At 41.6% G+C, this 24,450-nt stretch overlaps 1 protein-coding gene across 7 annotated transcripts in view; it reads right to left on the minus strand.

Annotated features, from left to right (window-relative positions):
- Positions 1 to 24,450, minus strand: part of LOC120308057 (catenin alpha-2) — a 175,381-nt gene that overhangs the window by 63,592 nt on the left and 87,339 nt on the right. For all 7 annotated transcript variants that reach the window (XR_005556729.1, XM_039343534.1, XM_039343529.1 and 4 more), the window contains exons 5-8: positions 21,778 to 21,929; positions 14,069 to 14,182; positions 9,673 to 9,854; positions 6,013 to 6,118 (exon numbers count right to left, since the gene is read on the minus strand). Coding sequence is in view for 6 of the 7 variants with exons in the window: in XM_039343534.1 (XP_039199468.1) it covers positions 6,013 to 6,118; positions 9,673 to 9,854; positions 14,069 to 14,182; positions 21,778 to 21,929 (554 nt within the window). In the remaining variant the exon portion in view is untranslated. The remainder of the gene's footprint in view (positions 1 to 6,012; positions 6,119 to 9,672; positions 9,855 to 14,068; positions 14,183 to 21,777; positions 21,930 to 24,450) is intronic.

The following is a 24,450-nucleotide window of genomic DNA, read 5'->3' on the forward strand; positions in this document are numbered from 1 at the left end:
GATGATGTTACCTAGTTGGTAATGAAATGTCTGAAAGAAAACCACCAAGCTCAAGAGTTCAGCCATGAGCTACAAATATTTACTTCCATAAATTCACATGCACAATGCCGGTGCAACACAAGGGCACAAAGAGAATGCCCAGATGCGACACAATTCACATTACGCAGAAAAATATATAGGTTCCTTCTGTAGCAGCTACTGGTCAAGGGGGTGGATCAAATTCCAAAAGGGCTCTGCAGCCTTTGCCTGTCTTGTTTTAATGAAGTCTTAGAGGAGACAGCTCCGTCCGAGGAAACCTGGCAGTTGAAGTCATTTTTCATGCAAGCCACAGCCAGCTATCTCTCAAAACCATGTACCTTCCTGGGTAGAAGCATAATTAGCTCAAGGTTGGTTTAGGACAAAGGCCGACAATGTGGGCTGAAGAAAAAAATAATGGGAGAAAATTCATCCCACTCTTCAAGCTGAAAGATTTACTAGGTCAAGTAGAGGACTCCTAATTTTGTATAGAATAGTTCTCAACTTACAACCATTTATTTAGCAATTGTTTGAAGTTACAGCAACCCTGAAGAAAGAACTTATGACCATTCCTCGTCTTCACGAATGTCGGGCATGTGATCAGAATTTGCGTGCTTGGCCACCAGAATGAATTTATGACAATTGCAGGGTCCCCCGGGGTCTTTTAATTGCCATTTGTGACATTCCCAGCAGCTTACAAGAAGCAAAATCAATGTGGGAATCCAGATTTGCTTAATGACTACATGATTCACTTAACAGCTGCAATGGTTTGCTTGACAACCGTGGCAAGAAAAAGGATGTAAAATCAAAAGTGACTCATTTAACAACGGCCTTGCTTAGCAATGGAAATCCTGGTCCCAATTGAACTCGTAAGTTGAGGACTACACAGAGTAAAGCCAGATGGGCTTCAGTCCAAATCCAATTGAGCTCTACTATTGATGAAGATAACTGGAAAATATGGGAAATATTTTATGACATTGGTCATTCCTGTTTGGAGTTGTTCTTTGCCCCAATTGGGAATAATTTTGTAGATTTTCACATCTGGATCTTTCTCACCTCCAACAGGGGATGTAAAGGGCTTTTAGAACTGAATATAGATAACAGAGTTGGAAGTGATCTTGGAGGTCTTCTAGTCCAGAGCTTTTCAACCTTTTCACCCATTGTACCACTTTTAGGATACGGCAATATCCGAGTATCACCAGTTGCCTAGAAAGGTGTCAAAAATGTGATGACCCAAAAAAATGGCACTGAAAAAAGTGCCCCCCCAAGCCACAGCTGAGCAAGACACCTGCCTGCCCCCCCCCCCGCAGCGCACTTCCTCCTGTCCGAGGTTTTCATTGTTGTGAGCATTTCTGTTGAGGATTGGCAGCGGGGGTGGGGTGGGGGGTATTTGGTTTTTATTCCTCCCATCTGCTGGGTGGTTGCAGCAGGTTTTGGTCACTTCACATACCCTGGGACACTGTGACTGTCATAAATATGAATCGGTTGCCAAGCTTCTGAATGTAAATCACAAGAGCCTGGAGATACTGCAACATTCCAGCTGATCGGCGCTTCTTCTGGGCTCAGCGGAAGCGCCAGGATCAGTGTTGCTTTCCAGCTGGAGCCTGGTGCTGATCCTGGCGCTTCCACTGAGCCCTGACAGCCCTGCAGCTCCAGCTGTCTCTCGCCCAGGCTTGTGCAGTGCTGCCACTGATTCAGCTCATTCCCCTCCCCCGCTACCACTTTTCTAGGATGCTCACGTACCACCTGCCAGGTGCCAACGTACCACAGGTGGTACCCGTACCACTGGTTGAAAAGCCCTGTTCTAGTCCAGCCTCCTCCCCAAGCAGGAGACCCTATACCATTGTGGACAAATGGCTGTCCAATCTCTTCTTAAAACTCTCCAGTGATGGAGCACCCACAACCTCTGAAGGCAAGTTGTTGCACTGGTTAATTGTGCTCACTGTTAGGAAATTTCTCCTTAGTTCTAGGTTGCTTCCCTCCTTGGTTAGTTTCTATCCATTGTTCCTTGTTGTGCCTTCTGGTGCTTTGGAGAAGGGGTTAACTAAGGTGACCAACTTTTTTACAATGAAAAGGAGGACACAAATAAATTGAAGAAAAAAATATCGTAAATAAAAGAAACATTTTATTAATTGCAACAATAATACAGACAACTTGCACGTGCAAAGTTTGCCAGCCGGGTGTTTTGGCGCGCTCCAGCAGCAATTCCTATTGGCTTTCGAAAGCCAATAGTGGGAGTAGCACAGCTCATGCAAAAGTTGAAAAAAAAACCATCAAAAAAAGGTGCCGGAACCCCGTTCTGAGCGTTCTATGAGGGGAAAAAAAAAGCCCTGCAGATTAGTCTTCAAATATCAAAAAGGAGGACATGAACACTTTTTGAGGGAGGACAGAACTTACAAAAGGAGGACTGTCCTCCCTAAAGGAGGACGGTTGGTCACCTTAGGTTGACCCCTCTTCTCTTTGACAACCCCTCAAATATTGGAAGACTGCTATCATGTCACCCCTAGTCCTTCTCTTTGTTAGACTAGACATGCCCAGTTCCTGCAACCGTTCATCTTAGAACTTAGAAGAAACCAATAAAGAACTGCACAGCCCTTTGGCTGAATAAAATTCAGGTGGCTATTATAATGTAAGTTAAAAAACACATAGGCGGAGAGCCTCCACATTACATATTACATATTATTTTTTCTCTTAAATCAGCCTTCTTGAGAATTCCCTGGGGTAGTTAAAGCTAATCTCTTCTTCCATATATATGATAATGCCAGGAAATTCTCTCCCTCTTTCTCTTCCCAAAGTTGCCTCATCTTTCAAGTTCAAATCCCGAAGGTCTTTTCTTACTCAGCTGCCATTTAGCACAGTCGCATTTATTCCACTCCAGAGACCCTGCATTTGAAATATACTTTTGAGATTAAATCCTCCAGAGAGGCGACAAAAGCCGCAAATGGAAGGAGCAAATTAAAACTCTCTCTTCCTCTCTTTGTTTCTCTCTTTCTCTTTAGCACTGTAATTAAAAATGAAACAGCCTATAAAAAGTGAACGCCGCAAAGAGGTCTCAAAACTTCGATAAAATTTCCCCGGTTTGAGGCTCTGAGGAAAGACAAATAACCTCAGCGACTTAAAAAAAAAAAATAGTAAGGATGCTTTCAAAAGTTTTGCTGGTACTCCCAATTCGGCTGAGCAGCTGTTCTGCTTTCATTTTAGATCACTGACAGGTAGTTATGGATTTCCTTGGTAATTTGCTTGTGTGTTTTTTGTTTTTCCCTTTTTAGCAACCTTTTGGAGATATTCCTCCAAACCAACAAAGGAATTCTTTAGGAGGCTCTACAGGGCAGAGTGGAAACCTTTCCTTGATGAGATTCACTTTTAAAGGATTAATTAAACATCAGCAGGTGTGGAAGATTTGTTTTAAAGAAAGAGCTGCTGTTAGGGTATTAAATTTAGTAGCTGGAACAGTAAGGTGGTCAATGGGCCAGAACACACAGTTGTAGCTGATTAGCGCTGACTCATGCATGAGGCAATCTACGCTCTGATTGGTTGCCGTAAGTACCGTTATAAAGGGGGGGGCGTTTCCTTTTTTCCCCGCCTTTTTCTCTTCGGTGTGTTCTGTGTGCTGCTTCTGATTTACCTCACGATACTCCTGTCTTCCTGACTATGTCTGTCTGCTTTAAATATAAACGTGAATTACATTTATTTATATAAAACGACCAGTTTAATGTCCTTTGGAGAGTTGCTCTGCAATTCCCTGACAGCTGTCCCTTTTCAAACCATAAAACTGAAATTTTCACTCTTGGGGGAAGCTCTCCTATTATTCATACCCAGTTTTAATTGTAAGGTTGGGTTAGAGCAGTGGTTCTCAACCTGTGGGTCGGGACCCCATTTGGGGTCGAACGACCATTTCACGTGCGTCGCCAAACAACGCAGTCCACCATTTTCCCCCCTTTTCCTTAGCTGTCCTACTCCCTTTTATTCTATTGGCTTTTGAAAGCCAATAGAATAGACTCTCTTGAATAGAGTCTAATTCTATTGGCTTTCAAAAGCCAATAGGAATTGTCCAGGCTGTTTCTGCCCTGCTGAGCCCGCCAAAAGTCCCATTCTGCAAACGGTGCTGCACCAGTTGAGTAGTCCTTGACTTACGACCAGTTGAGTAGTCCTCGACTTACGACCGGTTGGGGGTCGCGGCATTAAAAAGGTTGAGAACCACTGGGTTAGAGGAAACCTAAGGATGGCAGGTCAGGAAATCCAGCATATAAAAGCCATCGGCTTCATGGGACTAAATAGAATGGGAAAGACAGGCAATCTTCAACCTGTGACAGTTCAAAATTACAATGGCGCTGAATGTGACTTATGACCGTTTTTCACTCTTGTGACCACTGCAGCATCTCCAGGGGCACGTGATCCAAATTCAGGCACTTGGCAACTGGATCATATTTATGACGGGGTCATGTGATCACCTCTGGCGACCCGCTGACAAGCAAAGTGCATGAGAAAGTCAGATTCACTTAACAACCATGGTACTCACTTAACAACTTAGGTTAAATCACCAAATTTAGAGGATTCACCTAACAGTTGTGGCATGAACGGTCCTAAATAGGGGCAAAACCCACTTAACAACTGAGTTAATAAATGTTAAGAGATGTTAACAACTGATTTCCAGAGAGGTGGACTTCAACTCCCAGAATCATCACGTTTTGTGACCTTCTGACGAGCAAAGTCAGAGGACTAGGGAATTCTGGGAGTTGAAGTCCCCTTCTGGAAATTCGATTCTGTCTGCTAGCTGCGAATGGCTCTTCACTCTCTACGCCTGGTCAAAGATTCAGCTAATCCTAACAACATTCCCTATGCTACAAAAATGGCTTCTCACCGAGAACAAATCCTATAAATGCAATGTATTAAATAAGACTATCTAGTATCGTGTTTCAGAATAGATTGTGACCCCCCCCCATGCTCTCCTCTTTCAATTAGTTAGCAGAATCATTTCCTGCAGCAATGGCTTCCAGGCAGAACTCAATTTAAGCACGATTTTGCAGACAGTGAGCTTTTCCCTTTTAAACAGCTGCTTAAAAGTTGGTTACGTGCACAATACCGGCGTGACTCATGGAGATTTAAGAAAGCCCCAGAGACAGCAAAAGAAAACAGGAGAAATGAGAATATGGGTCGTCCTTGAACTTGCAACCATTTGTTTAGTGACTGTTCAAAGGTACGGAAAAAAGTGACTTGTTTTTCACACTTAACGACCATTGCAGCATCACCTTGGTCACATGATCAATATCAGCCACTTGTCAACTAGTTCACATTTATGATGGTTGCAATGTCTCAGGATCAGGTGATCACCTTTTGCGACCTTCCGACAAGCAACGTAAATGGGGAAGCCAGATCCTCTTAACAACTGTCATGATTAACTTAATAACTGTCATGATTAACTTAATAACTATGGCAAGAAAGGTCATAAAATGGGGGCCAAACTCACTTAACATCTGTCTTACTCAGCAAACAGGAATTTTGGGCTCAATTGTAATTGTAAGTTATGATTACAATTGAGCCCAAAATTTCTGTTTGCTGAGTAAGACAGATGTTAAGTGAGTTTTGCCCCCATTTTATGACCTTTCTTGCCATAGTTATTAAGTTAATCATGACAGCTGTTAAGTGAGCAATACAGTTGTTAAGAGGATCTGTACAACTCTCCTTGATGTGATCCTAATAAGGTGAAAAAAAATGGTCAAGGCCCATCTCCAGTGCTAACATCTGCCATGCAGATGTTTAGGAGCTATAATTCCCAATATTCTCTCAGCCAGCCTAGCCAATTAGCCTACCGAAAGGAAATTTGGGGCTCTGTGTGTATGTGTGTTTCTTCTTTTATTATAAATGCACAGCACCTTGCTGAAAAGCTGCTTTAATCGGAAAGACAGAGATTATAATTCCAGGCACACAACCATGACGCTGGGCAAAAATGGTTCGCTCCGCTGCTTAAATTCATCCCGAGAGGAGCTCCAAAATTACCTGATCGGCCACCGCCCGCGCCAGTTTGTCCATTCTGGAGCCGGCTTCGGCAATTTTCTTGGCAGCGTTTATGACATCAGAGGTATTCTTCAGTGGCCCTTTACCCCTAGAAGAGACAAGGGAAAAGCCATTGACTTAATGCTTGGAAAGAAAGCAACGCCAATGCATTTGAATACTTTATTTGTCCAAGTGTGATTAGACACACAAGGAATTTGTCTCCAGTACAAAAGCACTCAGTGTACATGGAAAGCAACAGAATAACAAAAACAACAATAATAAATTATCACATTTAAATAAATAATTAAGATTAAATTGCTCTTGGATTTTAGAATTCTAACAGACAGACACCGGCCACACAACACCCCAGACTTAACCATTATCAATAAGAATGAAACAAAAGTCTGGATAGTGGACGTGGCAGTACCTGGAGGCAACAGAATAGAAGAGAAGTAAATGGAAAAGATAACAAAGTACAAAGACATAGAAATAGAATGACTATGGCTAAAGCAAGCAAAAGTAGTCCCAAAGGCACCTTGGATGCAATCCCAAAACAACTGGAGCACCACTTGAACACCATCGGCATTTACACATTTGCCATCAGTCAATTGCAAAAGGCAGCTTTACTCAGAACAGATTACATCCTGCAATAATATCTGTAACACCATCAAACATCCAGATCTGCCTATCCCAGGTCCTTGGGAAGGACTCGATAGGTAGACAAAATGCCAAATCCAGTCTGAACATCTGGCTGACTGTGCAATGATCCATAATAATACCAATAATACCAATAAAAGGAGCAACAAAGAAGATAATAAGAAGGATAAATAATAATATTACAGACACACTACATGGATAAATATATATAGACATTAGGCAGCACTGTGAAAACTATGTGTTCAGCAGATGGATGGCACATGGGGAAAAAAACCTGTCCCCTTGTCTAGATGTTTGGGCATACAATGTCCAATAAGCACCATCCCCTGGTTGCAATTGTTCTTTCTGCATTCTTGACTATCTGCTGGAGTTTGTTTCTCTCCTGCTTGGTTGCTGTAGCAAACCAGACAGTTATAGAAGTACAAATGACAAACTCAATAATTCCCTCTATTAAAACTTGTATCAACAGTTCCATTTTTGTTTTTCAAATTCTTGTAGAACTGAGAGATGACTGTTTCCACAATTTAGCACACCACACTCTTTAAACTACTTATTAGAGTATAGGTTAGGAGATTGGGGGGAAAAGGGGGGGGGGCCTAAGGGAGGCAGTGTAGATCTGCAGCTAATTTAAAATGCTTTGCCAGCAGTTTGGATCGTTTTTTTTTTTTTTGCCTCCCAGCGCCTGGACTTAATTGTAGATGCATTTTTAAAAGTGTTTATTAAGAGGGTATTTCTGGTGGAATGCAAAACAGCAACAGCGCTCAGCGACTCCCCGAGCTGGATTTAATGTAAAATCGGCCAGATCCAATCCGGAAATGGGTCAGAGTCCAGTGGGAACATAAAGGAAGGCAGCTTTACACTTGCACAAAGTTGAACGCTATCAGGGAGGTTTGTTAAAAAGCTGGTTGAGTTTCAGAATTATTATTATTATTTTTTTTTGCAATTGCTTGTCAGCTTGTTCGGCTGATTGAGGCCTTTGAACTATGGTGCTGGAGAAGACTCCTGCGAGTCCCTTGGACTGTAAGGCATTCAAACCGGTCAGTCCTAGAAGAGATCAACCCCGACTGCTCTTTAGAAGGCCAGATCCTGAAGTTGAAACTCAAATATTTTGGCCACCTAATGAGAAGGAAGGACTCACTGGAGAAGGGCCTAATGCTGGGAAAGATTGAGGGCAATAGAAGAAGGGGATGACAGAGAATGAGGTGGCTGGGTGGAGTCACTGAAGCAGTAGGTGTGAACTTAAATGGACTCCAGAAGATGGTAGAGGACAGGAAGACCTGGAGGAACGTTGTCCATGGGGTCGTGATGAGTCGGACATGACTTCGCAATTAACAACAACAACATTGTAATTTTATAAGTAGCTCAAGGTGATGAACATACACATCACTCCTTCCACCTCCTATTTTCCCCAAAACAACCCTGTGAGGTGGGCTGGGCTGAGAGAGTCACCCAGCCGGCTTTCGTGCCTAAGGTGGGACTAGAACGATACCATTTGTCAAAGATAGGTGAGCTTCAACTGGGCTCTCATCCTTTTTCAGTATCTCTAAGTCCTGGAACTTCAGAACTCGTAACTCAGGTTTCTAGGAGGTGCCATATCCAGGCAGTAATCAAACCCTCGGTCTATAAGCTTCAAGATGGGAACTGTGTCACTTATTCTGAAATTTTTGAAATGCTGGCAAGCTCTGTTTTTGTGAGCAAGCCTAGGGGGCTAAAGGCCTGACAGCATAACCAGTCTTGAAAAAGCAATGAATCTCAGTTAAGGTTGTATGGATGCAACAGGATGTTACGATGTTCTCCAGGGAATAAGGTCAGGATCACAAATGATGGGAGAGAGCCCTCAAAGATAGAAAAAAGTTCTCTAGGTCCTTTTTTGGGATTCGTATTAAATGGGGAATAAGTACACCAGTGGTACAATGATCCTGCTATCACTTTTTTTATTTTGGCAATTATGAATTCAGTTAGAACACAGTGTTATTTTCTGGTGAACCTGGAATGAGGTCTAGTTCAGCATCACTAGCTGGTGGAAAGACCCATCTTCTTCATTTTAGAGCAAGCTTGTTAAAAAAAATAAATAAAAGCTCATCATTTCAAAGGTGTAGCCTTGCAGGTTGGGAATTCTGGAGTTTGTAGCTCCAACATGTGTGGAAGGCATCTGTGGTGGAAATCTCCTAGAGCAGTGGTTCTCAACCTTTTTAATGCCGCGACCCCCCAACTGGTCGTAAGTCGAGGACTACTCAACCGGTCGTAAGTCGAGGACTACTCAACTGGTGCAGCACCGTTTGCAGAATGGGACTTTTGGCGGGCTCAGCAGGCAGAGACAGCCTGGACAATTTCTATTGGCTTTTGAAAGCCAATAGAATTAGACTCTATTCAAGAGAGTCTATTCTATTGGCTTTCAAAAGCCAATAGAATAAAAGGGAGGAGCACAGCTAAGGAAAAGGGGGGGAAAATGGTGGACTGCGTTGTTTCGCGACCCCCGTGAAATGGTCGTTCGACTCCAAATGGGGTCCCGACCCACAGGTTGAGAACCACTCTCCTAGAGAAAAAAGCCTAGAAGAACAACAACAAAAAAAGTTGCTCTTTTCAACCACCATCGATGTTTCTGTCTTGGAAGAACAAGATCGTTCCTCAAACTTATCTTCTCCTAAATCTAGTGAAATGCTACATGAGTTTGGACTGAATGTTTCTTCTTTCTTCACAAGGATGTCCCAAAAGTGCTGTTCAAAAGGCAACTGGACTTTCTTGTTTTTTTCCTTCGAAAGCTTTTTGCCTCTCATCCACCAAGCTTTGTCCAGTTCTCCTTGAAAATGTCTCGCTTCTCGTCCACGAAGCTGCTTCAGTTCTTCTGAAGAAGGTTCTTGAATGAGAAGCAAAACGCTTTCAAAGAAAGAAACCAACAAAACCCAGTTGATTTTTGAAAAAGCACCTTTGGGACAACCAGGGCCTGGATGACTGAAAATCTCCATAGACAACCCTCACAAGGACCGACTTCGCTGATGGACCTACCTAGTGAAGTCCGTCATCTCCATCATGATCATGCACATCTGTTTGGCCAGGACGATGATGTCGTTCCCGCTGTCATCCCATTTGGCCACCTCGGCATCCAGCTTGCTCTTTTCTTGATGGAATATTTCTACCTGCTCAGCTATCTTCGCCTTCTCTTCCTGAGGAAGCTGAGCCATGATGGCCTGTATTAAACCACACAGAATCGTGTAATTTTAAGACATGTCAAGGATGCAGGCTTCGAGTTAGCTTCTCACCACTTGCCCTAAGCAGGAAAATCATTTAAAAAAAATGTAACGTTATCCATTCTGGCCTTCATTCGAAAATTATCTGATTATTAGTGCTTTCATTTCTGCTGAATCAAGACAATCTTTTAGATCAGGGGTCTCCAGACTTGGTGACTTTAAGACGTGTGGACTTCAACTCCCAGAATTCTCCAGCCAGCCATGCTGGCTGGAGAATTCTGGGAGTTGAAGTCCACACGTCTTAAAGTCACCAAGTTTGGGAGACCTCTGATTTAAGCCACAGATGCCAACTAACCAACTTTCTCAGAGCTGGACCAGTCAATGTAAATGCTCCGGCTTGTTTTTCTGAACTTCGAAGCAAATAAGCAGAGAACAGTCTACCGGCACCTTAAAAATGAAATATCTATTGTCGCAGAATCTTTCATGGGTCAAGGACTACTTCATTAGCTACTAGAAAGGGGGAAAACAGCTCAAAACTCAAGATCATTATAATATAGTAACAGATGGCACTAATTTGGCTAGCGAGCTGAATCATAGTAGGTGACAATCTGCCCAGAAGTGGGTCATCAAGTTCTGCCACTGATACCATAAGAAAACTCTGAAATTTTGGAAGCCGTTTGTGAATTTTGTCTGTGTTAAATACAGTAACAGACTATTAACAGAGGGCATTGAAGATGACTTTTGTTCTTGGGATTACTTACCTGCTTCTTTTTATAATGAATAGATGGTGGTTGCCTTGATTGATAGACAATATATTTCCATGTCAGTGACATTTCCCCCGTAACATAGCATTTTCAGTCATTACAGATGGAAAAGTTTATAACTAACTTGTAGCTCTGATATGCAAGGGATATTCTAGTTATTTTTTTTAGCATTCAATCAGGGGACATTTTATGTTTAATTTTAATATTAATAATATATTTCTGATTTGTTGTTTTATACACGTTTTTAAATATTTTTTTGCTACACATTGTTTGGTTGTTTGGTTTGATAGTCAATGTTTTTTTCTTCTTTCCATTTTGTATTTTAACTTTGGAGAAAAATAAAAAAAAATTAAAAAAAACTCCTAATTTTTCGGTTCTTGATAGACTTTTGCACACTCCAGAATTCAGGCTGTGCAAGATAACTTTTTTAGAGGAATTTGAAAATAATTTCAACAGATATCACCATTAAATTGATTCTGATACCAGTCGCAAACGCAAGAATTCCAATGTATTTTAATTTTTTTTTCAAGACAAGAAAACAGCAAAAAGGTAATAATTACTTTTGAAGATCAAAATAGGGACCTTTCAGCAGTGATTTCTGAATCAAAAGTATATTTGGCTCCAGGGTTGTATCCCACTGCTTGGTACATTTAATAGGGTGTGACATAGATTTAAGTGTCATTACATTTTTTCTTGTTTATGTCACTTCCAATCAGCTATTGCTTCTCTCTACATAGTCTTAAAATGCTCTTGGCTTTTTAAAAATTCATAATTGACCTTTTCCAGAACCAAGATTTTTTTTTGGGGGGGGGGAAAGGTTATCTTGAATCAGGAGATCAGAAAAATGAAGAAAACATGAAAGCTTATCAAATTAGAATTCACCGACAGAGTTTTAATTAGGCCTTATCAAGGTAGCTCAGCAGTCTGAATTGTTAATGTGCAAACACAACAGAACAACAACAGCTTCCCCTGTAAAAGGCATAGAAAGTGAGTCTCTTCTTTGCATCTCCAAGAAAACTATAGTCCTGTTTTATGAACCTAATGTTTATTTGCATCTCTAATATTGTGTATATTTATTTGCGTGTGGATTTTTGCACAGTGTTCCACAATGAGTCTTCCTGATACGTGGTATGAATCCAGCTTAGGCTAACTTTCATTTTTATGCTTCTTCCAACACTGAAATTGTTTTTTATTTTCAAAGAATGCATTCTCTTTTTTCTTTCAATGGGCTATGAAGTATAAATTCCAGTTTTATTTACTTCTATTCTACAACAAATGTGGAGTAATTAAACAATGGAGTGGTGTTATCACCACACATACCTTCCAGTTATACAGAAGCAGAGTTATTTTATGGGAAAATATTCCTGGGACTCGTAAGCAACCACACTGAACAAAAATGCAGATTTTGTTGGGCAAACTAACAGCCAACTGGAAGAGCCAGGTCTTCAGGCCCTCACAGAAGACCAAGAGGGTGGGGGCACATCTCACCTTGAGGACACTATGTTCCAGAGGGTGGGAGTCATGGCAGAGAAGGCTCTTCTCCTGGACCCCACTGGCCAGAATCTCTTGATTGATGGAGCCCACAGCATGTCCCTTCTTCAAACATGGGTGGGGCAGGCCAGTTCCCCTTGGGCAGTGCTTCTCAAATAGTGGGGCGCGCCCCCCAGAGGGGGCGCGAGGCTCCGTAAAGGGGGGCTCATTTGACCTTGGCAAATACTGTCATATTGGATTTCTAGATCGGATCATCCGACTCACTCGCAAGCGGCGTCCCACACGGCATTGATTGTCCCAGCGCAGCCCCAGTAGCAGCCCAACGCGGTGGACAACATGACCGCCAACGCACGTGACACATGCAAAGGACCCGATTGGATAGACATGATGCTCTATCCTGATTGGCCAAACCTGCCCGTGTGACTTTTAGACCCGGAAATCGGTCCTCTGTACAGAAAAAAAATACAGGTCTCGGCTACACATTGAGAAGGAGCTGAGAGTTGCTGTGTCCTGCTTCAAACCCCGCTTCGAAAAGCTATGCATTGAAAAACGTGCTCATTGTAGCCATTAATCCAGACATCATTGTGCTCCTTTAAATCTTTTCTGCTACAGTTAATAAAGCTATTCTTTGTTGTAAATTGATCCACATTTCTTTCTTTTTTATTCTCATATACGTTAATAAGGATACAGTGTTATGCAGAGGTGTATTTATAACAATTTTATAGACAAATGATACTATTTACAGTCGCGCGGGGGGCGCAAAATGTTTTCTTCTTCCTAGGGGGGCATGACAGAAAATAATTGAGAAGCACTGCCCTTGGGTGAGATGGTTCCTCAGATACCCTCAACCCATGCCATGCAGGGCTTTATTCAAGATAACCAACATCTTGAATTAGGGACTGCCCGTCCATGCTGGCAGAAGGGGCATACTTTAGGCCCTGTCCAGTTCTGGAGACCTCACTTAAAAAAAAAAAAGAATTGGTAAGATTGAGTGAGTCCAGAGATGGGCAACAAAAAATGGCCCAAGGTCAGAAGGACGAAACATACCAGGAGAGATTGCAGGAACTGAATATGTACAGTCTGGAGGACAGAAGTAAAAGGTGGGATAAGATTGAAACCTTTAAATATATTAACAACAAAACTCTGGTAAAAATGCAGTTTGCTAGGTTGGTAGAACTCCTTAAACAAAATGTATACCATCCTGCAAGCATGTATACCATTTAATTGGTTAAAACCAATTAAAGGTAGGTTTAATTTTATGGACTACTATCAAAAGTTTGTATGATGAAATGGCCCACAATGCCATTTCTTGGTGGTTGTGATTTTAGCAACTGAAAATTCCACCTACCGTAGGTTTTTTTTTTAAATTTCAGATGTCTTAGCAAACAATTGTATCAATCCAATTGTGGTTTGGAGGAACACGAGAAGCTACGTGAAAAAAAAAAAATGTGTTTCAATCTTCTTTAAGAAAAGCTTTCTATCTTGCTTGGGGATTTTGATATCAGTAATAAATAAGAGTCCAACCTCATAATATTCTGCTTATCAAAGTTAGGACACCATGATGCTGAGTTTTATGTAAAGTCTTCAACTCTCATGTCTTCTCTATAATAATAAGATTTAGAAACCTGATACTTTTCTAAAATTTTCAGTGGGAAGACTGGAGTTCCTGGGACTTTTGACAAATGTATCAGATTAAGTGTTGAAAAACATTTTTAAGAAAAAAAAATATTGGAGAAATAAATCTTGGAGAAAGAACTATCAGCAGATTTTTTTCTTTCTTTTGCACAAACCTCTCCAATCAACACCACTCGAGTGTCAAACAAACGAACTCAGCTCTTGAGAACTCAAAATGGAATCTCCTGCTCAGTAGCCATCCTAAGCTTTCTAGTCTCCAAATCAGCTGGCAGAAGCAGACAAATTGGAAGAGATATTAATGCACTGCTTAGACTGTAAACTCACCCTTGCACTCTGGCCAGCAATCAGCTGATCGTCTTCAGTCTGAACGCTTGTCCGGCTCCGAACATCATAATCTTCCTGTTCGAAATCAGAATCATCCTCTAGCTCTTCCGGAGTCTAGATGTTAGGGCAGAAAGGAAGGAAGGAAGGAAGGAAGGAAGGAAGGAAGGAAGGAAGGAAGGAAGGAAGGAAGGAAAAAGAAGGACAGAAGAAGGGAAAAGGAAGAAAGAAGAGAGGTTTTATGGGAAGGAAGGAAGGAAAGAAGGAAAGAAGAGAAGTATGGGAAGAAAGGAAGGAAGGAAGGAAGGAAGGAAGGAAGGAAAGAAGGAAAAAGAAGAAGGAAGGAAAGGTTGTATGGGTGGCAGGAAGGGAAGGAAGGAAGAAGGGAAAAGGAAGAAAGAAGAGAGGTTGTATGGGAAGGAAGGAAGGAAGGAAGGAAAGAAGGAAGGAAGGAAGGAAGGAAGGAAGGAAGGAAAAAAGGAAGGAAAAAAGGAACGAAGAGAAGTATGGGAAGGAAGGAAGAAAGAAGAGAAGTTGTATGGGAAGGAAGGAAGGAAGGAAAGAAGGAAGGAAGGAAGGAAGGAAGGAAGGGAAGTATGGGAAGGAAGAAAGGAAGGAAGGGAGGGAGGGAGGGAGGGAGGGAAAAAAACAGATGGCAAGCTTACAAAGGATACAAATGAACTCCAGTGATTGCTATGTTCGTGTTTTATCAAGTACCTGCCCAGAAAATGTTGTTTCTTCTTCATTTTAAATTAACTTGTCTGGAGAGGCAGGCAGCACCCCAAATTGAATTGTCCACAAAAAAATGAAGTTGTTCCAAACCTGCTCTTTCCCCACCAGCATTAATCATCACCTTGCTGTGATTTCTCTTAAGCCTGTTAACTGGGGGGGGGGGGATGTACATTGGGCAAACTAACAGCCCTAGGATGCATTTCCCCCTTGGAATGTGATATTTCAAAATAATTGTGTTTCTCCTCTGAGGGGGGGGGGGGAAAGAAGACCTATGAGACAATATGCTGAACAGATTGCACCATCCTTCAAGAGTTTCCAGAAAAGGCACCTTGAGCTCAGAGATGGGGCGAAGACCAGCCTACCCCTCTTTCCCTAAATTGGACACAGTCTGAAGTGCGATCTGTGTAATTGTTAAAAGCCTGATCACAAGACTTGACAATGGAGCAAACCTTGGATTGTGAAGGTGTGGAGAAGATTGTAACACTCCTTATCTATGCTTGCCAAAGGAAGGAGAACCTTCCTTGTATTTTTTTGGTCTTTTCACACTTGCCTTCCTCCATCTTTTCACTACTTTCTTTAGGGTTTTATTGCTGAGATGGTTAAAAACAAATGGTTGGGTTAAAGCAGATGGAACAGGGAATAGTTCTTGCAATGGCCCCTAGAAATAAAGGCAAGGCAGGAAGGAGCCAGGTTTACTTAGAGATTAAGACACCAGGCCAGAAACCGGGAGACTGTGAATTCTAGTCCCGCCTTAGTCATGAAAGTCAGCTGGGTAACTTTGGGTCAATCACCAGGAGAGCCTAAATTCTAGTCCCGCCTTAGTCATGAAAGTCAGCTGGGCGACTTTGGGCCAATCACTAGAAGAGACTGAATTCTAGTCCCGCCTTAGTCATGAAAGTCAGCGGGGTGACTTTGGGCCAATCACAGGAGAGTCTGAATTCTAGTCCCGCCTTAGTCATGAAAGTCAGCTGGGCGACTTTGGGCCAATCACTAGGAGAGTCTGAATTCTAGTCCCACCTTATCATGAAAGTCAGCTGGGTGACTTTGGGCCAATCACCAGGAGACTGGGAATTCTAGTCCCACCTTAGTCATGAAAGCCAGCTGGATAATTTTAGGCCAATCACCAGGAGTTGGTGAGTTCTAGTCTTGCCTTAGGCATGAAAGATGGCTGGGCGACTTTGGGCCAATCATCAGGAGATGGGGAGTCCTAATCCCGCTTTAAGGCATGAAAGTCCGCTGGGTGACTCTATGCAAATCACCAGAAGATGGGGAGTTCTAGTCCCATCGTAGGGATGAAAGCCGGCTGGGTGACTTTGGGCCAATCACCAGGAGTTGGTGAGTTCTAGTCTTGCCTTAGGCATGAAAACTGGCTGGGCAACATTGCGCCAGTCCCTCTCTCTCAGCCCAACCCACCTCACGGAACTGTTGCAGAGGAAAGGAGGAAGAAGGGGTGTTGGATACATTCAGCCCCCTTGAGTTATTTGCAAATTTAATCAAGGAGGGATACAAATAAATAAACAAATAAAAAAATAACAAAGACTCTCTCTTCCAGAAGGAAAGGGTGGCTGGATCATCAAGATCAGTGTTTCTCAACCTTGACCATTTTAAGGCATGTGGACTTCAACTCCCAGAATTCCACAGCCAGCATTGCTGGCTGTGGAATTCTGGGAGTTGAAGTCCACATGCCTTAAAATGGTCAAGGTTGAGAAACACTGGTCAAGATATTTTGCTGGGTGTTTTCAAAGTTCTCTGAAGGGCAAACGTCTCTCTCCTCCCTGCGAGTCTATGCCTTGTTATCCTTCATGTTCTCCTATTAAGTCCCACATTAAATCAGCAGGAGTTCTGCCCAAATAAACCAAGGTAACCTTAGCTGCCGCTGTCCTAACAAGGAGAAGGCAGGGCTTTCTTATCTGAAAGGCACTTAGGCATGTTGGATGGTTCAGCAGTGGCTTTTGAAGATCAAAGGACTTCAAGACTCCAAGCCATTCCAGATCTCTTTCACTGAGCAATGCATCCCCTCTTCCGCTCGCTTTTCCTTCCTCTTCTGCGGGCAGAAGGAAGATCAAACTTCTCTGATAGAATGGCCGAGGGCTGTCCGCACCGATACCCTACCTGGTTGCAACTGAACCATCATCAGAAGCCGCCAGAGCGACTTTCTAAGCAAGGAGACAATTGACATGGACAAGTTTCGGGTTTTAAAATTAATAACAATAAGATTAAAATATTGCTTAAAAACACGACTAATTTGGATAAGGAGACCCTAGATAGGTTGACAGATTTTGAGGTTGTTAATAAGGTAAAATATCTGGGGGTTATTTTATCTGCTTCTAATGCAAAACTGTATAAAAATAATTATGAAAGGCTGTGGGTTAAAATACAAAAGGATTTGGGAAATTGGAAGAAGCTGCAATTGTCCCTATTGGGGAGAATTGCAGCGATTAAAATGAATGTTTTGCCAAAGTTTCTCTTTTTATTTCAAGCGATACTTATTTTAAAGAATGACGCTAATTTAAACGAATGGCAGAAAGGTATCAATAAATTTATTTGGGCAGGGAAAAAACCAAGAGTAAAACTTAAAATTATACAAGATATTCGTGAGAGACATTGTCTCTCTTATTGTAAAACAGTCTTCCTCTATCTGAGGTCCTCCAAATGTGGTGGAACTACAACTGCTGGAAATAATAATAATAATGATGATGATGATAAAGTTGGAAGGGACCTTGGAGGTCATCTAGTCCAACCCCCTGCTCAGGCAGGAGACCCTATACCATTTCGGACAAATGGCTGTCCAGTCTCTTCTTAAAAACTTCCAGTGTTGGAGCATCCACCGCTTCTGGAGGCAGGTTGTTCCATTGGTTAATTGTTCTAACTGGATGATGGAAGGGACTTTTGAGATCATCTAGTCCAACCCCCTGCTCAGGCAGGAAACCCTATACCATTTCAGACAACTTCTTAAAAACTTGCAGTGTTGGAGCATTCACCGCTTCTGGAGGCAGGTTGTTCCACTGGTTAATTGTTCTCACTGTCAGGAAGTTTCTCCTTAGTTCCAGGTTGCTTCTCTCTTTGGTTAGTTTCCATCCGTTGCTTCTTGTCCTGCCTTCAGGCGCTTTGGAGAATAGCTTGACTCCCTCTTCTTTGGGGCAGCCATTGAGATACTGGAACACAGCTATCATGTCCCCCCCTCATCCTTCTCTTCATTAAACTAGACACACCCAATTCTTAGGCCATAGGGTTACTCAACCTGAAGAGCATCAGGAGAAGGCTATGGTGTATGCCAGGAGTCTTCAGACTTGGCCCTTTTATGACTTGTGGACTTCAACTCCCAGAATTCCTCAGCCAGGCATAAAAGGGCCAAGTTTGAAGAGCCCTGGTGTATGCTATATTTGTATATGGCTTATTTGGGAGAAAGACTATTTGCTAACAACATGGATAATGGAATTCTCATGGGATTGTTGTTGTTGTTCACTTGCTAAGTTGTGTCCGATTCTTTGCAACCCAATGGACCACAGCACACCAGGTCTCCCTGTCCTGCACTGTCTCCCAGAGTTTGTCCAAATTCAAGTTCGTTGTGTCGATGACTCTATCTAACCATCTCCTCCTCTGCTGACACTTTTCTCCCTTTGCCTTCCATCCTTCCCAACATCAGGGTCTTTTCCAAAGAGTCTTCTCTCTTCTCCTTTGGTGGCAAAAATGTTTTGAGCTTCAGTTTCAGGATCTGACCTTCCAAAGGTTGATTTCTTTTAGGACTGTATGGAGATTCTTAACCATCCAGGTCATGGTTATTCCAAAGGTACTTTTAGGATTGACTGATTGGATCTCCTTGAGGTCCAAAGAACTTTCTAGTGTCTTCTCCAACACCACAACTTAAAAGTATCAGGTTTTTTTGGCACTCAGCCTTCCTTATGGTCCAACTCTCACAGTCATACATTATTACTGGGAAAATCAATAGCTTCGACTATACAGAACTTTGTCAGCAAGGTGATGTCTTTGCTTTTTAATGTGCCGTCTAGGTTTGCCACAGTTTGCCTCCCAAGGAAAATTAATTTAATTTCAATTTCATGGCTGCTGTCATCATCTGCAGTGATCTTGGACCCCAGCAAAATAAAATCTGTCACTGCTTCCATTTTTTTCCCTTTCTATTTGCCAGGAAGTGATGCGACTGGATGCCGTGATCTTAGTTTTCTTAATATTGGATGTGCTCTCTTCTCTTCCAGCCTTCATCAAGAGGCTCTTTAACTCTCTTCACTTTCTGCCATTAGAGTGGTAGATGGGATAGTGATTGGATGGGATGCTATTGCTCAAATGAACTGCTCTGATCAGATCTTAAAAAAGAATAACATCTGCCAGCAGTGATGTTGAGGGCTTTGCAGATAGATAGACCAACTTGGCTTTCCTTTCAAGCATTTCTCTAGGGGAGATCTCACTTATGGTGACAATATGTACTAAAGAGTAGATAAAGCAACAAAAAATTGATGAAGCTTGGTCTATGATTTTTTATTTAAGTTTTGGCTCAAACCAGTTGCTTTTATATGTGATATTTTAAGACTTGTCTGCTCCGTCCCCACATACAGGTAGTCCTCGCCCTACGACCGCAATTGACACCCAAAATTTATGTTGCTAAGTGAGAAATTTGTTAAGTGGGTTTTGCCCCATTTTACAACTTCCCTTGCCACTTTTGTTAAGTGAATCACTGTAGTTGTTAAATTAGTAACACGGTGGTTAAGTGAATCTGGCTTCCCCATTGACTTTGCTTGTCAGAAGGTCACAAAAGGGATCATATGGTTCTGGGACACTGCAACCGTCATAAATATGAGTCAGTTGAAAAGCATCTGAATTTTGATCACGTGACTGTGGGGATGCTGCAACGGTCGTAAGTGTGAGAAATGGCCACAAGTCACTTTTGTCAGTGCCGTTGTAACTTGAAACGGTCACCAAACGAAATATTGTAAGTTGAAGACTACCTGTATTTTGACTTTTAAAAAAACCCACCAATTGAGGCTGATTGGCAAGCTAGTGAGGAAAAGCTCGGAAAGCTGTACACAAAATGAGTCCTTCTGTTATTGCCCTATTAAGTTTATTAAGGAGGAGCAGAAACCTGATAAAATTAAATCAATTGCTTACTTGGGGTTAAAATAACAGTTCCTTACCTGAATAAACGCCGAAGCTTCTCCCTTTGGAAATTCAGTCAAGCAGCTAGTTAATTTATTTAGTCACTTAGATATTAAAAATACCTATCTTCCTCTCTGAGTCCTATACAAGCATTAAAGGGATACAAGTGGTTTTAATGTGCTCGGCACAATTGGAAACCAGACACCCAGACAACTGGGGAAAATGAAAGTACGCTGGGTGAAAAGGAAAACTGATCTGTATTGAACCGCTGATTATTAAAGGGCAGCTGATCGACAATCTCCCCGGCTTCGCTAATGGGGCTGCTTCTATCGAAGTACACAAACTGGCAATTAGCTTAGCCAATTTGCCGTTGCTATGATATATACAAGGGGAACGAAGAGAATTCTCCACCATTAACATTGACAACGGGTCCAAGTGAGAGAAATCAAGACATAATTGTGGGTGGGAGGGGTGAGTTTTTGGATAAGTGGCTTGAGAGGTATTGACAGATATTTCGTAAGAAGATTAGGGAACTGGAGGCTGAAACATACGAAGAAGAACGGTTGCAGGACCTGAGTATGTTTAGTTTAATGAAAAGAAGGCCTAGGGATCCTTCAACTTCTTTAATCAGTCGTTCCACCAATTGATTGTTCTCACTGTCAGGAAGTTTCTCCTTAGTTCTAGGTTGTTTCTCTCCTTGATTAGTTTCCATCCGTTGCTTCTTGTCCTGCCTTCAGCTGCTTCGGAAAAGAGCTTGACTCCCTCTTCTTTGGGGCAGCCCCTGAGATATTGGAAGACTGCTATCATGTCCCCCCTTGTCCTTCTCTTTATTAAACTAGACATACCCAATTCCTGCAACCGTGTTTTGTATATTTTAGCCTCCAGTCCCCTAATCATCTTTGTTTTTCTTCTCTGCAGAACCTGGAGGCAAAGTTAAAAGAGGGATCAGCCTATGTATCCAGAAGCGAACTAAGTCCAACCTTGGTTGAATTCTGTTGACCCTAATCTAACCTAAAACCATCCAACATGGTGCTAACAGTTCATTGAGAATATTCCTGTGTATAGGCATGAATCAGTTAATTGGCTCTTTAGTTGTGGACCTGATCTTTTGCACGGGACAAAAATAACTACAGTAAGGTTAGCGTGATTAAGCATGCAACACTGGGAAGACCAATTTACCCTGATTTCTGTTATTGTACTTACATTTTTAAAGTATCTTACCCAATAAAATGTGTATTGTCTTCCTTAAAAAAACAGGACAACGTTAGGTATTTTACCTGTTAGGAAGCCAACATTTTAGAAACAGCAGAGGAGATAAAATCTTTTTGTAAATTGAACACATAATTGTGCTTTCTTATTTATTCTGGGAAATGCTTCTGTTTTAGAGGAATCTTGTCTCTTGTGCATTTCATATTTCCCAATGAAGTATACAGGTGGTCCTTGACTTACATTTGTTTAATGACCTTTTGAAGCTACAATGGCACTGGAAAAAGTGACTTATGACCTTTTTCACACTTACGACCGTGGCAGCATCCCCATGGTCACGTGATCAAAATCCAGACGCTTGGCAACTGGTTCATATTTATGATGGCTGCAGCGTCCTGGGGTCATGTGATTGTCTTTTGGGACCTTCTGACAAGAAAAATCAATGAGGAAGCTGGATTCACTTAATAACTGTGTTACTAATTTAACAAGTGCAGTGATTCACTTAACAACTGTGGCAAGGAAGGTCGTAAAATAGGGCGAAACAACTGTCTGTCTTAACAATTGAAATTTTGGGACCAATTGTGGTCGTAAGTCAGAGGACGACCTGTACAACTCCCCTTGAATGTGATCCCAATAAGGCGAAAAAAAATAACAATCTTACATACCCTGATCATCAGTACAGCTTTCCTGATGTCCCGAACACCATCATAAACCAAGCGAGAGGCGTCAATAAATTCATTCTCTTCAAACGGTTGTGGGACGTTTGAACTCAGGGCCTCAATCGCGACTTCCACTTGTTCAGCAAAACGCGGCATCACTAAATTAAACCAGAGGAAAGGCAGTGAGAAGGTAGTTTTTTTTGTGTAACATTAGTGCTTCCCCATGTTCTGGAAGGGGATGGTGCTGCGGCATCAGAGTGTTGCAATGGCGACCTGGGAAGGGATCCAAGAAGAAATAATCCCATCATCTCAAGATTAAGTGGACAAAGAATTCAACAGGTAATGTGAGGGCAGCACATTGTGCACATTTACGAGACTTAAGTAACAATTGTTTGGATCCTTCAGAATGCTTTTTAACTACAAAGGTTTGCTCCATCATGGAGAATCTCTCCTTACTACAGAGCAGGATGTTCAGGGAAGGTTTGCAAGATCCAGTGGTTTCTAGCAATCCATCGTGGAAGCAGGTTGCTACCAAATTGCTGAGCAATCCATTTGATATTGTGGGATCCTTGGTGCTCTCTGAGCTTTATGGTTTTCTTGAAGACGATTCATGACCCAACTAGGTAACATCATCAGTTTTGAAGGTAGCAGGGTTTACTCTCTGAAGCCCACTCTCTTCTAGCATTGATGATGTTACCTAGCTGGGTCATGAAACGTCTGCAAGAAAATGGTATAGAGTTTCCTGCCTGAGCAGGGGGTTGGACTAGATGACTTCCAAGGTCCCTTCCAACTTTATTATTATTATTATTATCAGTACTAGAAGGGAGGAGGAGGAGGACTGTGAGGTCCTTGGTGGTCTCTGAGATGGGTGGTTTTCTTGCAGACATTTCATGACCCAACTAGCGAACATCATCTCGTTTGTTGAGAGGAGGAGGAGGAGGAGGAGAAGGAGAAGAAGGAGAAGAAGAAGAAGAAGAAGAAGAAGAAGAAGAAGAAGAAGAAGAAGAAGAAGAAGAAGAAGAAGAAGAAGAAGAAGAAGAAGAAGAAGAAGAAGAAGAAGAAGAAGAAGAAGAAGAAGAAGAAGAAATGGTATCGGGTTTCCTGCCTGAGCAGGGGGTTGGACTAAATGACCTCCAAGGTCCCTTCCATCATCATCATCATCATCACCATCATCATTATTAAAATCACCAAGCTCAGAGAGCACCAAGGATCCCACAACTATAAATATTCTCTTCTATCAATTCAATACTACATGTTTCTTTCAGGATGAGAATTATCATTTATATGGTTAGTAATTGTTTGGGGATGTCAGAGTGCAGATGATTGCCTTCTGGAATTCTAATTTGGTATGATGTAAATCAGTCAAGCTCAAAACAGGTGTTGAGAACTGAGTTACTGTACCTGAATGGATCTTGAGGTTTCAATTTCAAGCTTTGCCCACCCAGTCCTAAAATCTTGCCTTAACACTGATACGAACAAACATGACATTCGTACTCTGAAACCTTATAGATATTTTGCAAGGGGATATCAACCTAAATTCGGTTCCCTTATAGATTTGTGGAAGAAAGAATTTCAGCCTCTGAAATTGGTAAGACGAACAGATTTGAGCACGCATTGGTGTTTAAATAATCTACTTGCTTTCATAGTTTTAAAATATTCTGAGTCAGTTCTTGACTCACCCCAAAAATTCTTATTAAAAAAAAAAATATCATGTGCTTCTGGATGAAAAGGGATGTGTAGAAATGTGCATTTAAAATGTACTGATCCAAAATTTCCTACTGAGTTTCTCTTTAATCTGAGCATCAGGAAGAAATGAGAATGGAAAGAGTCAAGGTCAAATACAAGCAGTAGCATCAGGAACCAGAAAAATCATTGAACACTCATCCTTACATCTGCCATATCATAGTTATCCATAGCTAGAGTCACATGCACAGCAAGGATTTTAAAGCTCTTTTGGGAAAAAAAAAACCACCCCAAATTCAACACACCATCTAAAGAAGATTTCACCAACCAATTCCAGCTTCTAATGGAACTGAAATAAAGATGATCAGAACTGGCTTGTGAAGATGATGGAATTTGCAGAGATGGTTAAATTAATTTCTTTGATGAGAGGGGGAAAAAACAGTATATTTATGGCTGACTAGAAAACAACCCCTTATAGACATTTTGCATGAAGTAGAAAAAGATGCACTCATAATTTGTGGTTTTGATGATTAAAAAAACAGATAATAGGAAAAAGTGGACTGTTTTGTTATCAAAGAGTAAGAGTTAATGTTAAAAGTACAATAAGCACCATCAGAAGCTGCTTTCCCCCCTATTTTTGGCGGGTGTTTCTATCTTTGTGAATATTTCTAGCACTGCGGTTTTTTTATTTTCCCTTTCTTCCTTTGCTTCTTTTACTCTTTATTAGTTTGTGTTTGTTTTTATGTTCTTGATAAAACTTTTAATAATGCACACTCAGGGACACATAGAGAACTGAAAATGATCTTGGGCAAGGTTTAAGAAGTGTGGATTTCAGTTCCCAGAATCCTCCAGCCAGCATGCTAGATTTATATATTCTCCTGCCTCAATTTTTGTTACTTAAATTTAAATTATTTAAATTTAAGATATTTAAATTTAGTAGCTAGAACAGTGGGGTTTGTGCAGTGATCCAGAACACACGGTTATAGTTGATTGATT

This window comes from Crotalus tigris, unplaced genomic scaffold (genome assembly GCF_016545835.1).
Source record: "Crotalus tigris isolate CLP2741 ecotype Arizona unplaced genomic scaffold, ASM1654583v1 scf7180000017857.1083437, whole genome shotgun sequence".
In the NCBI taxonomy this organism is placed as follows: Eukaryota; Metazoa; Chordata; class Lepidosauria; order Squamata; family Viperidae; genus Crotalus; species Crotalus tigris.